Source organism: Lissotriton vulgaris, chromosome 10 (genome assembly GCF_964263255.1).
Source record: "Lissotriton vulgaris chromosome 10, aLisVul1.2, whole genome shotgun sequence".
In the NCBI taxonomy this organism is placed as follows: domain Eukaryota; kingdom Metazoa; phylum Chordata; class Amphibia; order Caudata; family Salamandridae; genus Lissotriton; species Lissotriton vulgaris.
Window position 1 is genome coordinate 928,923,129 of NC_141698.1, and position 15,928 is coordinate 928,939,056.

General features: G+C 45.3%; 1 protein-coding gene across 1 annotated transcript in view; it reads left to right on the forward strand.

Moving 5' to 3' along the window:
* Positions 1 to 278: 278 nt before the first annotated feature.
* The window catches only part of COL28A1 (collagen type XXVIII alpha 1 chain), a 689,953-nt gene continuing 674,303 nt past the window's right edge, over positions 279 to 15,928 (forward strand). Inside the window, exons 1-2 of the mRNA XM_086941924.1 lie at positions 279 to 415; positions 1,283 to 1,434. Coding sequence (XP_086798050.1) covers positions 1,308 to 1,434 — 127 coding nt within the window. The 5' untranslated portion in view covers positions 279 to 415; positions 1,283 to 1,307. The remainder of the gene's footprint in view (positions 416 to 1,282; positions 1,435 to 15,928) is intronic.

Consider the following 15,928-nt stretch of genomic DNA (forward strand, 5'->3'; position numbering starts at 1 on the left):
CCATACGTTGTTTCTAAAGCCTTGAGTTGTACCCAGTCTTGCCTGAGTGCTCTGTTGTTTTGTTTCCCCCCAGGGTTCGTGCAATCCCCATCAAAAGAACACAGGATAAAGCAATTTAAATAGAAGGCATCCGGACCAGAGTCTCACAGCCTCTGACTTCTGTAGACAATGCTCCTTTAACATGAACTATGTGGCCCACCTCCCAGATTTCGGAAACTGGCTTCTTGCCCACGCCTCTGGATCCAACGGTGTCTACAAAACATGCTCAAAAGATCATATTTGTACCAGAAGCGTGAGCCTGCTGTTTGCAGTGGGACAGATCCATGCGGAAATATTGATTGCATTTATCTCTTGCTTATTTTTAAAACGTTTAAAGATGTGGACTTATTAATGTACACTCTGATCATCTCCTAAGGTAAGCAAAAATATCCTTTTATTGGCAAATGAGTAAGGCATTTAAGTTTAGCCTATGCACATAGGATTCGAAGTTGCAAAAGTGTATACTATTGCTGCATGAAGTTGTTTTTTTAACTTTACCTTATTTTTCAACAAAAGGTCGTTTTGGTTTATCTGAAAAGATGCATTAAACTGGGATATTTGGCTAATGGCACAGTCATTTATGTTATCAATCATTGAAAATGTTGGCATATATTTTCAGGACAATTTGAGATCATCATTAAATAATGTTCTAAAAAACCAAATATTGGGAACCATATCAACTGTTATTCTTGATCTACACTTAACTTATAATATATAAGCTATATGTAAAATATAACTCACTCCTGTAAGTAGTTTGAAATGCATATGCAATGTGATACATAGCTTAATCTTGTTAGTAGTTAATATTAGCCTTAACAATAAAAATACTTATTTCATTGCTACCAATTCTGTTGCTGGTTCTTCTTCTTCCTGCTATTATTATGATTATTACCATCAGCATTCCATGTTTACCTTATTATATATTGAAATTAAGATACTTCAGAGTATTTCTGGGTTAAATATTGTCTTTTTTGATTAGACTATTATGGTCGCTTTTAAAAGTACGAATCAGCTCCAGGATAGTAGATTTTTCCCGAACTGTGAATGCCAAAAGTACTATGATGAGTAATAACTTTATATTTCTGTGTAATTAAGTTGATTCGAATGGCATTTTTAACATTTAAAAAGCATCTATCTTGTTCGAGTAAAGAAAAAAATTGATTATGGGGCGCGTCAATAAATAACAGGCATATTGTTTCTTCCCATGAGTACAGCAGTAATAAAACATGTCTTTTCCATTCAGAGGGGAGACTTGGACAGCAGTCAGAATGTGGAAGAGACATTATGCCGTTTGTGCTTGGTTTTTGGCTGTGGTTGGCAGTCATCCAGGCTATGGACAAAGCAGACGGAAGGGCTTGAAGCCAAGCGCCGCAGCAAGACAGGAGGGTGTACAGGGTAAGACTAGACATTGAATATATATGTCATTTTTAACCACCGAAGCAAATCTGTGTACCAGAAGGGAATCAAGTTTACCATCGAATAAAGAAAAAATGGCGGGGTCCCCCTGAAAAATGAGACTCGGGGTTCAGGTGAGTCCCTGTATCCACAATGTAACTGAGGCTGCCTGAGCTGCTGTTCAGCCGCCACCCTCAGAACAGATGTGCACATATGTTGGGCCGAGCCTGGGGAATCGGGGTTTTCCACTGCAGAGGCTTTCGTAAGTGCCCTGAAGCTTTACTTGTCCATAATTGTTCATTTATTTGATTGTATCCGGGCAAGTCGTGCAGTGCGCTCTTGCCATGAATGTGATGGAATGTGCAGGTGACGGATATAAAGTTATGCAGTGCACATAACTCGTCGGTCCCAAACATTTTTTAATATTTTTAAAAGGCATGACGGTCCTGCAGGCTCTGTATGGAAACAGTAATCTAGTAACCTTTCAAATTGTGCGGGACTCCATTTGAGAACTTTAAGCACTGCAGTTTTAATCTATTATTTTCAAACACTACAAACCAGGTAACGACATGCGTGAATTTCAACGTACTGCATAGGAACAGTGGTCCCAGTAAACAATAAGTGAACACACAAAGTATATCAATCAAAGACAATTATTCAAAAAAACACATATTGTAGTTGACACACAGTGTTATTTAATCACACTGGGCGTACATGGGTTTATTATCTTATTAATTATTTTCAAAAGTGCCCCTAGAGCAGAGAGGGGAGAAAGGGAAGTGACTTGTTGGAATTTCAACAGCAAGTGAGGGAGGCACTTCACAGATGAGTTTGCAGGCTTCCCAGGAGTACGGTACCAGGCTGACGGCTTGTGTTTTATCCGTTGAGAAGACCAGATCCAGTGGAGAGCGGGTCCTTGGATGCCAATCCTGTGCAGGTGTCTGATGAGATTGGGGTGTCAGGCTGTAATGCAGAGAGGTCCAGGAGAGTGAGGGCTGTTGTGTCTCCTCTGGCTTGGATCATGCAAATGTTGGTTGTGGCAGCGATGAGCGCCCTTAGGCACTGAGGATGAGTGTTAGCGCTTCGCTGATTGGTAGGAGTCCTTTGGTGAAGGCGTGATGGGAGTGTCAGACAGGCCCCTGGATTGAATGGTCTTCATGGTAGAATCTATTTTGACAGAGGTGAGGGAAGCCATGAGGTCAGGGTTCATTCTTCGACTGTGATGGGAAGTTGAGTTTTGATGGTGACGGGTTCCAGTTGAGGCTCGAAGATGCTGTACATGGAGTTGATTTTGTTACAGAAGAATTCCAAACGCTTGTTGCAAAGGTCTTGTGAGGGGATAATGTTGCTTGAGGCAGCAGGAGGTGCAGTGAAATATTTGATAATGGGGAAGCCACCGTAAATGAGAATAACTATGCAGACCTTGAAATGCAGGAAAAACTGGGTGAAAATCTGCACAGCTTCTCAGATTCTCTTGAATATTCTCATTTTCTGGGTTTGTGGAAAACATGATGGGTGCAGTATGGGTCAGGGGATGTTGGCTGGGGAGGGCAGTTGTTGCCAGGAGAGGCTTTGGCCTCACTGTGGGGGTTAGGGGTGTTGTCTACTTCTTTTGGTGTTGGAGGCAGCATGTTTGAGGTGGGCTGAACTCCTAACTGTCATCACCTTGTAGTTTCAAGTCCAGCAAGATCAGACTACTCATAGTTTGGCGCAGCAGTAAGCTCCTACAATTCCACTTCCCTACACTAATAAGGCCCTTGTGTGTGGCTTTGAGTCAAGTTGCTACTGAGCAAAACACTCTGCATTGATCACTGGCAGATTCCTCCAGCTTGCATTTGTATTTTCAATGGCCTAGCCATGTAAATTGTGGGCAGGCATGGAAAAGGCAGTAAGGCTGTTCATGCCTCAACAATGATGGGCTTTAAAGACCTCAGTCCAAAACCTGGCCACAGTCACAGCAATCGAAAACTGGAACTTTAAAAAATATGCATTGAATTGGTATCAAGCCAAGTGGAAACATAGTCTTTTCTGAATATTTCGATCTGGTTTCAGCCAGAGTGCAGATTTTACTAGCAGAAAGGAACTCCTGTTTCAAACACCTTGGCTGCTTGACTCATATCCCTCCTGTGCTGGAGGTCAATGTAAATGGGTGTGGTAATGACAAGCTCAGCTTGTCATGAGCACATGAGCACCGTGCCTCATGAGCAGCTGAGCTCGTCATGAGCATCGAAGGGTTTAAAATAAATAACCACCAAAAATACCTCTTCTTAGAGCTACTGAAAGAGACCTCAAATGTTCAGTTGGAGTTGTCGCGCTTACAGCATTGTGCCAGAGACTTCTAACATAGCGTTTGGCAAGCAAAGATGCTCTGTCTGGCAAACATAGCAAAACATCCCGCCCTGGCTCCAGTATAAGAGGCATGTTTGAACACATTTCTCTCCACGCACCACCTTCAAGCTGTAATATTTCCTTAGAAGCAGATGTGCTCTTCTACAGCTGTTGACAGCCGATCTCTGAGACAGTGTGTGCATTGTAATGCTCCCACAGTGAGCTGGATATATTTTAAAAATCACTTTTTGGATGACCCGGATGTAAAGGCCGGTAAATGCCCACATTAATAGCGTTACAAAGTGATCCACAATTGGCTAGCAGGGACGTACTGGCCATAGTGGAAACCGGTCATTTCCCTGGTGGGACGCCATGTGGGGGCCGCATTTGGCTCCTGGGGGGCTGTTTTTGTAACTGGGGACCGGTTTTGCAGCATAGCTGCAATTTCGCCCCCCTGTAACAAAGTTATGCTTCCCACTAGCACCCCACCCCGGGGCCGGCCGAACTCTTTGCCAGGGCCAGTTTCGGTTCCCGGTCCGGCCCTGTAGGCTAGTACGCAGTATGAAATAACATGTGGGAAACAGTATTTCCACACAAATTCCTGTATGGATGCGCATGTTTGTGGACTTTTACTAGTGACAAAATACTCTGCGATCACATGGAGAGTTGTCCCGGGTAAAAAATGTAGGATTAAAGTACTTGGGAGTACCGGGTGTAGTCATTCTGCATCACTAATGATTCCCAAATGGGACCATAACAGATGTTACAGGCCCCTTTGAGAGCTCTGTGACAAATATGAGGGTCTCAGGTTCTGAGACTGAGTTTGACCGAGGGCATTCCTCTGGTATAGCCAGGGAAATGCCACCTACCAAATTTACGTTGTCCATAGGCCCTCAGGCAACTCTGTACATTTAAAGGAACTGCTGTCATGGCAGTTCCTGCCAATGTATGAACAGTTTGACAGAAGGTAACATTAAGCAGTCAAAAGTTCCAAAATATTTTTTTTCAATAAAAACAAACTCAAAAAGTAGGATCCCAAAGTGGGAGCTTGTTTTAGAGGAAACAAACATCTAATGGCCCAACACCCATGGAGCTTTCTCCCAGGGTGTGGAGTCATTATTTTTTTTCTAGCCTTTATCCCCAGGTATTTCCTGGCAGTCATAGACAGGAAAAGAAGCCTTGCCAGCATCCACCCTATATAGGATTGGCAGTGTAAAGTCCTTCCTCCGACGGCTCCTACTCTGTTGGGCCATCAGTATTTGATCAACGGTACTCCTTTTTGACTCCAATGACGGAATTCCGACAGTCTCCCGACTCAAAATAGGGCAGGCGAACAGGGAGTTTGGCAGTCAGAGTACTCCATCACGTTTGCGTGGAGTACCTTGTCTGCTAATGTCTAAACCAGGGCCTTAATGTGTCCGATTAGCCCTCTGTTGAGAACAGTTGTTCTCCTGCCAGGATTTGTGCTCATAAAATCATGTCATGTGCACATATTTCCTTAACCTATGATTGCAAAAGTCTTTGTAAATTGGGCCCACAAATACCAGTTGCCATTTTTGTGTTCAGTACGAGTGCCACTGCTGCAGTGCTGTATTTACCTGGCTGTCTAGTTTAACTAATGGAAGTGTTTACAGAGGGAAGGATAGGTGCACAAAGCCTCAGAACATACATTTTACATTCACTACTAGGCCATTTGTGTGCACATTGAACTCTGCCAGAAACATGAAAAGGTAATCAGTGACTCCCTCACGACTGGGGAGAAAATTAGCAAGCCTATGTTCCTAGATCAGTGTTTCCTAAACTCTGGTCCGTTACTCATTCGCAGGGGGTCCGCAGGCAGCAGTTTTAAAAGCATGGCAAAGTTCCTTGTAGAATGAGCAGTTTTTGAGCAACAATAAAAGTGTCAAGATAACCCCAGTGATGAATGTACCTGCTGGAGAGAGATGAGAGTTTTGTCCAGTAAGGTAGCATAGAAGGTTAATATACCTGCTGCAAAGAACGTATACCATGCATTTTAAAAAACAGTATTTGATGTGCATAAGTCAGTGGGTTACTGCTTTTGTCACAAATATTCTTGTGTTACTCTGCAGCTCATAAGAGACAATCATAATCTAGAAGAGTGACCTATAAACTGTCATCAAAGAGCTGCTTACACACTGCATGGAACAAGTTAGTAACTTATGTGTTTTCCCAGTCTTTCATTATCCTGATGCTGCTATAGGGGTTTATTTGGGTGTAAATAGATTTTTATTGTCTAAGTCAATGCTAACCACTGATTTATGTTCTGAATCCTGAGTTTGTGTTTTTCCGGACCATGCATTCCTTAAAAATGCCTACCAGTATGGATGACATGCCAATCCTACACCTTGTAGTCCCCTTTGCCTTATGTAACATTTTCTATACACTGATTCACAGGTATGATTCATTGTCTTTATATGCGTGTGATGTAAAGTGCTCTGACATCCTACAATGGTATGAGAGATGCTATAAAACAAATTAAATACATGTGACAAGTGTGCTATGGAGAAATGAGAGGCACTGTTGAAGGTTGGTAATAAGGGAATCATTGAAGAACCCCAACAAAGATTGTCGCTTCCTGGTGAAGTCAGGCCTTAATTTACTATTCTTTAAAAGCTAATACAATTCAATATATAATGAAAAATGTGTTGTAGAATGCACCATTGTATCCTATATTTTCTTGAGAGGAGAACTTCCCAAAGCCCCCTTTGTAGTGGGCAGGCTCACTAACTGCACCTGGTGTGCACTGTATGGTGACTGGTCTGAACACATTTGCCAGGGCTGCTTTGGGTTTCCACTTTGCCCCTGGCAGGAGCAGGAGCCTTGTACTGCGTAATAAAATTAATCATTTAAAAGGTAATCACAAAGATGCAGTACCAACCTTCCCATTAAATGTTTCCATTTTTGGAAAACTCTTTCAATATAAAATACTAAAATCCTTATTAATTTGAGTGTTTGTTTTGTGTGCACATGTGTGTTTATTTTTTTTAATTACTCTTTTAATGTTTGAAATTTAAATCATGCAAATTGCTGGGGGTCCCCGGCTTCCAGTGCTGAGTTAATGGGTCAAAAGTTTGGGAACCACTGTCCTAGATCATAAAAGAGGCAGAAACATAAGAGTTTCACAGTTGTTCAAGACAATGTGAAATAGGCATTGGCAAAGCCAACAGGTAAGACTTTTGTATAGCGCATGAACACAGACTTTCAATGTTCAATGCACATTGACATTGATTTTGCATATTTGTGCACTTATGCAGACAGAGCAATGTACCCACAAATATCCATGCACACAGAAACCATCACACAATCAAACACCCATGCATGCAGACCCACAGGCACCCCTGACAACACAGTCCACGTGGTAATGAGACTTAGTGTCTCCAGTTATTAAGAAGTCTTAGATGGCCGCTGGATTTAATGAGGCATAAATGTGTTTTGTATTAGTGAATATCATTGAACCTGGGAAGTAAGGCGGAGCAATTCCATAAGCCTGTAGTAAACCTTTATTGCCCCAGACAGTCAGCACTCCTTTTCAAGGAACATGTTCAGCCTCTCCATAAGCAACTGCTGCACATTAAGGTTCCTTCCCATAACTGTGCAGACAATACTCAAGTGATGTTTCACTAATAGAAATCTCTCTTAAAGATCATAGAACAGCTGAATTTCCATTCTGGTCAATCCAAGTCTTTATGGATGAAAATTGGCTTAGCCCTATTGCAGCTAAAACAGAGGAGGTTATTTAGACCTCAGCTGGTTTCTTGTCAGCCAGCCAGGTTAGCAGAGGCCCACAATTTTATCAGATTCCCACCTGTTTGGCAGGGATATCACTGCTTTATGCGCATCTACCATTGTGGCGGCTACACAGAAGGCAGAGAAGTAGGTTGAGAATGTTCCATGGTGTTTTGACCCTTTTTTGTTTTTCAGGAGCAAACCCAAAAGCAGGGTCTTGTTTCTGAAAAAATATCATGGCCCTGATGCTTTGGTAGTTTTTTCCTAGCCCCTTAGGATGGTTTGTATTATTTCCTAATTAGAAGTGCCAGCCATTTCCTGTTGGTTCTAAACAGGAAAAAAGTACAACGGAAGGACAGCCATATGGGGCAGGCTGCCACTCGAAGGTTTCTGGAGCTACGCTGCTGGAAACTTGGATCTTCCCCTAACTATCAATAGAGCAGGCCATCATTGAATCATATTTATGGCAGAGGATCTGTTCCACCAAACTCTAAGGGCTCCATTATGATGTCGGGCGGATCTCCACCGCCATGGTGGCGGTGGCGATCCGCCCGACAGAAATGCCTGCCCGCCACCCTTTTCCCCCCCGCCACATTACAATGGCGGGGGGGACCGCAGCGGTGGCAAACACCGCCCGCTAATTTTCCGCCCCGGTCGCCTTGCGGCCGGGGCGGATAAGGTTTCATATGGTGGCGGTGTCTATCAGACACCGCCAGCCATATTTGCATATGTGGCCATAGGTGCCTTTCCGCGGCGGTGATCCCGCCACGAAAAGGCAGGCGGTTGTTGCCATTGGGGGCCCCTGTGGGCCCCCCTGTTGAAGGCCGAGGTGGGGGTGCACAGGGGGGGTACCTATGGTACCCCCTTCATTTGCATATACAAAGCGGCAGGCACCGCGCGGTGCCTGCCGCTTTGCATATGCAAATGTGAAAATGCATTTTTTGCATTGTGGCGGGCGGTGCAGAGTGCACCGCCCGCCACAATGCTACAAATACAGGATGTGCCCGCCACTGTGGCGGGCACATCCTAATAGCCCCCACGGGACCCCCGCCCTTATGGCGGGCGGTCCCATCACCGGTAGGATGACGGGCGGACAAAGTCCGCCCGTAATCCTAATGGGCCCCTAAATGAGGACCGGAGTTGCTACTGGTTGGAAGAAATGCCTTTCTAAAAAAAGATGAAAAACCAGTACCGGGCATTTGAAGTAAATAACTCTGAAATTGTGTCCGAAGACAAGGTGAAGACTCCTGAAGTCTACCTTGATGATAGTGTACCTATGTTTACTCAGGTGAATCTAATTGTTCCTTGTGAGAAATTGGGTTCTTTGTTGATTGGGGTGTTAACCCTAATCAAGCAACAGCCACAATCCCTGTCAGGGTGAACCACAAAAGTCACTAAATTAATCTATGCTTAACCCTCTGGTTGCTAGGCACAAAAACAGTCAGGCATTACTTATGGGCAATGTGCAAAGTATTTATGCAGCACACAAACAGTAATAAACTGAAAACACAACACAAGAAAAATCCCACGCCAATTCAGAATAATAGAGTAACTTTTAGCAAAATATTTGACACAAAAATGACAAATATCTAGAAACAGAGTTAGGAATTTTTGAAGTTTAAGATGAAAAATAGCACCTTAAAAATCAAAGTGTCAACCACGGACATTGAGTCAAAAAATATGGAGGACTGAGATGGATTGCAAGTCGGATACAAGAAGTGGGTTGAGCCTAGTCGGTGCTTACCTTTGGATTTAGAATACATTTGTAGAAAAATGTTCTGAGAAAGTAAAGTTCAGTGGGGCAAGGCTGGCGGCTTTGTCCGAGGAGGGAGTGTCGCCATCTTCGGTGAGCTGCTGCACAGAGCCACGGTGAAGATTTTTTCACTTGGACGTAGTCACTTTTTTGGAAGTCGAATATCTCCAGAGTTCCACGAGGCCGGATACCCCTTCGTCAAAAGAGCATTGAACTGGATTTGCTGCTGTGGGGAAGAATGTAGCTGGAGCAGCCATGAAGCCAGGCCGTACAGCAATGCACCTTCAGCAGATAGACAAACAGGCGAGTCCTGGTCTCTCCTCGATTCTTAGAATAGTGTTTAGCCAAAAATATTTTAAGTCCCAAGTTCGGGATCCTACCTAGCTGGCCACCTTTAGTACCACCACTAAGTATCCAGTAATTGAGGGGCACCACTTGGGGGGTTAGGACTCACTATGGGTGGGTCCAGGTGTGAGTTCAAGATGGTTGGAGCCTTTTCTGTCCCTGAAACTCTGATCAGGAGGCCAGCCAACTAGCCCTTTGAGTCACTCTGTAGTCCTGGGTTCAGAAGTGAACAGGGTCCAAGGAGCAAGACAGGCCTATGAGGGTTCAAGGCAGGTTTCAGGCAGCAGAGCAGTCCTTTCAGGTGCAGCAAAGCAGTCTTCTGAATTGCACAGCCTGTTACAGCAGCAGGCAATCCTCCGAAAGGCCTTCTGCAGATCCAGAAAGCAGACTGAAGAGTAGGGCTGAAGGTCCTAGTCCTGACTTCAAGCTGGCTGCATGAACAATGCAGGAGTGACAAGTCCTTTGTGTGAAGGCAGAGCACAACCTATTCAGTTGCAAGTGGGGCTGAGCCCAGCTCCGCCCCCTTTCTGGCCAGTGATGATCCATCAGGCATATCTAATCCCACTGTTGTGTGGCTGTCCGGGATGAATAAATAAAGTCCAACTGCCAACTACACCTAGTCATGTGACCCAGGAACAGTCTGTAGGCACAAAATAGTTAGGACAGGACAGGAAACTACCAACTTTCTAAAAGTGGCATTTCAAAATTGCAACTTACCAGTAAAAGGACATTTTTAATTACAATTTCTCAGACATCAAACATGAAAAGTCCATCTGTCCTCAATCAAAAGTTAGTATTTATTAAATGTAATAAGGAAATCCAATGTTATCCTATGGTAGTGGTCAGCCTCACAGTAGTGACATATGAATTTAGGAGTTTTTCACTGCCAGGACATGTAAAACGTAATAGTACATGTCCAACCTTTTAGTTACCATAGGGGTGACATATGCAATAAAAGGGGCGTTTAAGGCTTGGCAAGGAGGCTAGATTGTCACGTCGAATTGGCAGCTTAAAACTGCATACAGGATGCAATGGCAGGCATGGGACATATTTTAAGGGGGTGGCACAATAAGTGTTACAGTCCTACTAGTGACATTTATTTTACAAGCGTTTGGTATATGGTATACCACTTTACTAACGACTTATACATAGATGAAATATGGCAATTAAGTGTAAGCCAATTTTACCATGGCTTAGGGAGAGTGCACTAGCATTTTAGCACAGTTTTGCAGTGGTAAAGTGCAAGGAGTCCTAAGGCCTATAAAAAAGTATTCAGCAAAAATAGGTGGGGTGAAGGCAAAACATTTGGGGGTGACCCTTCAGGCAGGGCCAAGACCAACATTCCTTTAGCCCACATGCATTTAAAATTGCTGAGAAGAGTCCAACCTCTAATATAGGAGTAAGTACCATTATTGGGTCAAAACATATCCATTGACGTTTCCTGTTTGTGGACACAAAAGAAGGCAATTTCCATTTGCATTTTGCAACCTCCGAAGTAAAACCAAATCACACCGATACAAAAGTCATGCACTTCCTTCTGGTTTAGGCGAAAGCAATGTTTTAATCGTAGCCGTGACTCATAAAACACTGTTTGGCACTGCATCAGTTATCTGAAAAAACGATTACAGATTTATCAAATCTATGTGACGCCTATGGCCAAGAAGCATGAACCTTATGCCACCCCCGCCCCCATGACAAAGAAAGTCCACTCATGGAGGACATTTTTCACCTAGGCATACTTTATTGTGGAATGCATTACCGTAACATTTAAGATTCAGCAGCTAAATTCTGCCCTTTAAAAAGCCTAAAGAGTATTAGAACCTACTTCCTTTGACAGATAACAACTGTCACTCTGCATTTCCCACCTATTCTGAGAGAATACAGTTGTCACCAGTGCCTAATTTGTAAAAAAAGAAGTGCAGGTGCTGAAAATGTTGCCACAGAGGCCACCGCTCACGTCTTCCTCAGGTTAGCCCCACTTTCAACATTCTCACTGCCTCAGTCTCTATCTTCTAACCTTGATCTGTTGTCTACCCCTAAGTCTTTGCTCTAAGTGACCAAATGAAAATACTTTTTTGCATATATTAATCAGTGTGGTATGACTGGGTTTATTGCGGAACAGGCGGCTGCTTGAGCACAGCCCGTGATGTCACTGCTAGTGCTGCCTGTAATTAGTAGGTCCAGGGATGACAACGGCATTGGCATCCACTGCTCAGCTTGCTGTGACCCTGCCTGCTACAGCACAGGCATTGTCCCCAGCAGTAATGCTGCCAATACTGGTAAGTATCGATTTACAAAAGGGGGTGGTGATGAACAGAGTGTCTGAATTGAGCAGACCACTCTTACCCAGTCCAAAGATCAGGGCTTGATCCATCACCGTTATTTATCTCACTGCCCCATCCCAGCCCAGAATCTGGCTATATGCAAATCAGTCTGTCCCTGGCCCAGTGCATCATGGGAACAGGGCAGACTAAACTACCAAGCCAATTCTTTACCAGAAAGGAGACAAGCTACCGGGGACCGGTTTCTGGCATTTCAGCCTCTTCGGCCCGGCTTGCTTGAATCCTGATGGAGCAGTGAGAAAGGGACTCATGTCTGAGTATACCCTGCCACACCTATAGTGGCCAAAATCGATTTACAAAAGGGGGTGGTGATGAACAGAGTGTCTGAATTGAGCAGACCACTCTTACCCAGTCCAAAGATCAGGGCTTGATCCATCACCGTTATTTATCTCACTGCCCCATCCCAGCTCAGAATCTGGCTATATGCAAATCAGTCTGTCCCTGGCCCAGTGCATCATGGGAACAGGGCAGACTAAACTACCAAGCCAATTCTTTACCAGAAAGGAGACAAGCTACCGGGGACCGGTTTCTGGCATTTCAGCCTCTTCGGCCCGGCTTGCTTGAATCCTGATGGAGCAGTGAGAAAGGGACTCATGTCTGAGTATACCCTGCCACACCTATAGTGGCCAAAATCGATTTACAAAAGGGGGTGGTGATGAACAGAGTGTCTGAATTGAGCAGACCACTCGTACCCAGTCCAAAGATCAGGGCTTGATCCATCACCGTTATTTATCTCACTGCCCCATCCCAGCTCAGAATCTGGCTATATGCAAATCAGTCTGTCCCTGGCCCAGTGCATCATGGGAACAGGGCAGACTAAACTACCAAGCCAATTCTTTACCAGAAAGGAGACAAGCTACCGGGGACCGGTTTCTGGCATTTCAGCCTCTTCGGCCCGGCTTGCTTGAATCCTGATGGAGCAGTGAGAAAGGGACTCATGTCTGAGTATACCCTGCCACACCTATAGTGGCCAAAATCGATTTACAAAAGGGGGTGGTGATGAACAGAGTGTCTGAATTGAGCAGACCACTCTTACCCAGTCCAAAGATCAGGGCTTGATCCATCACCGTTATTTATCTCACTGCCCCATCCCAGCTCAGAATCTGGCTATATGCAAATCAGTCTGTCCCTGGCCCAGTGCATCATGGGAACAGGGCAGACTAAACTACCAAGCCAATTCTTTACCAGAAAGGAGACAAGCTACCGGGGACCGGTTTCTGGCATTTCAGCCTCTTCGGCCCGGCTTGCTTGAATCCTGATGGAGCAGTGAGAAAGGGACTCATGTCTGAGTATACCCTGCCACACCTATAGTGGCCAAAATCGATTTACAAAAGGGGGTGGTGATGAACAGAGTGTCTGAATTGAGCAGACCACTCTTACCCAGTCCAAAGATCAGGGCTTGATCCATCACCGTTATTTATCTCACTGCCCCATCCCAGCTCAGAATCTGGCTATATGCAAATCAGTCTGTCCCTGGCCCAGTGCATCATGGGAACAGGGCAGACTAAACTACCAAGCCAATTCTTTACCAGAAAGGAGACAAGCTACCGGGGACCGGTTTCTGGCATTTCAGCCTCTTCGGCCCGGCTTGCTTGAATCCTGATGGAGCAGTGAGAAAGGGACTCATGTCTGAGTATACCCTGCCACACCTATAGTGGCCAAAATCGATTTACAAAAGGGGGTGGTGATGAACAGAGTGTCTGAATTGAGCAGACCACTCTTACCCAGTCCAAAGATCAGGGCTTGATCCATCACCGTTATTTATCTCACTGCCCCATCCCAGCTCAGAATCTGGCTATATGCAAATCAGTCTGTCCCTGGCCCAGTGCATCATGGGAACAGGGCAGACTAAACTACCAAGCCAATTCTTTACCAGAAAGGAGACAAGCTACCGGGGACCGGTTTCTGGCATTTCAGCCTCTTCGGCCCGGCTTGCTTGAATCCTGATGGAGCAGTGAGAAAGGGACTCATGTCTGAGTATACCCTGCCACACCTATAGTGGCCAAAATCGATTTACAAAAGGGGGTGGTGATGAACAGAGTGTCTGAATTGAGCAGACCACTCTTACCCAGTCCAAAGATCAGGGCTTGATCCATCACCGTTATTTATCTCACTGCCCCATCCCAGCTCAGAATCTGGCTATATGCAAATCAGTCTGTCCCTGGCCCAGTGCATCATGGGAACAGGGCAGACTAAACTACCAAGCCAATTCTTTACCAGAAAGGAGACAAGCTACCGGGGACCGGTTTCTGGCATATCAGCCTCTTTGGCCCGGCTTGCTTGAATCCTGATGGAGCAGTGAGAAAGGGACTCATGTCTGAGTATACCCTGCCACACCTATAGTGGCCAAAATCGATTTACAAAAGGGGGTGGTGATGAACAGAGTGTCTGAATTGAGCAGACCACTCTTACCCAGTCCAAAGATCAGGGCTTGATCCATCACCGTTATTTATCTCACTGCCCCATCCCAGCTCAGAATCTGGCTATATGCAAATCAGTCTGTCCCTGGCCCAGTGCATCATGGGAACAGGGCAGACTAAACTACCAAGCCAATTCTTTACCAGAAAGGAGACAAGCTACCGGGGACCGGTTTCTGGCATTTCAGCCTCTTCGGCCCGGCTTGCTTGAATCCTGATGGAGCAGTGAGAAAGGGACTCATGTCTGAGTATACCCTGCCACACCTATAGTGGCCAAAATCGATTTACAAAAGGGGGTGGTGATGAACAGAGTGTCTGAATTGAGCAGACCACTCTTACCCAGTCCAAAGATCAGGGCTTGATCCATCACCGTTATTTATCTCACTGCCCCATCCCAGCTCAGAATCTGGCTATATGCAAATCAGTCTGTCCCTGGCCCAGTGCATCATGGGAACAGGGCAGACTAAACTACCAAGCCAATTCTTTACCAGAAAGGAGACAAGCTACCGGGGACCGGTTTCTGGCATTTCAGCCTCTTCGGCCCGGCTTGCTTGAATCCTGATGGAGCAGTGAGAAAGGGACTCATGTCTGAGTATACCCTGCCACACCTATAGTGGCCAAAATCGATTTACAAAAGGGGGTGGTGATGAACAGAGTGTCTGAATTGAGCAGACCACTCTTACCCAGTCCAAAGATCAGGGCTTGATCCATCACCGTTATTTATCTCACTGCCCCATCCCAGCTCAGAATCTGGCTATATGCAAATCAGTCTGTCCCTGGCCCAGTGCATCATGGGAACAGGGCAGACTAAACTACCAAGCCAATTCTTTACCAGAAAGGAGACAAGCTACCGGGGACCGGTTTCTGGCATTTCAGCCTCTTCGGCCCGGCTTGCTTGAATCCTGATGGAGCAGTGAGAAAGGGACTCATGTCTGAGTATACCCTGCCACACCTATAGTGGCCAAAATCGATTTACAAAAGGGGGTGGTGATGAACAGAGTGTCTGAATTGAGCAGACCACTCTTACCCAGTCCAAAGATCAGGGCTTGATCCATCACCGTTATTTATCTCACTGCCCCATCCCAGCTCAGAATCTGGCTATATGCAAATCAGTCTGTCCCTGGCCCAGTGCATCATGGGAACAGGGCAGACTAAACTACCAAGCCAATTCTTTACCAGAAAGGAGACAAGCTACCGGGGACCGGTTTCTGGCATTTCAGCCTCTTCGGCCCGGCTTGCTTGAATCCTGATGGAGCAGTGAGAAAGGGACTCATGTGTGAGTATACCCTGCCACACCTATAGTGGCCAAAATCGATTTACAAAAGGGGGTGGTGATGAACAGAGTGTCTGAATTGAGCAGACCACTCTTACCCAGTCCAAAGATCAGGGCTTGATCCATCACCGTTATTTATCTCACTGCCCCATCCCAGCTCAGAATCTGGCTATATGCAAATCAGTCTGTCCCTGGCCCAGTGCATCATGGGAACAGGGCAGACTAAACTACCAAGCCAATTCTTTACCAGAAAGGAGACAAGCTACCGGGGACCGGTTTCTGGCATTTC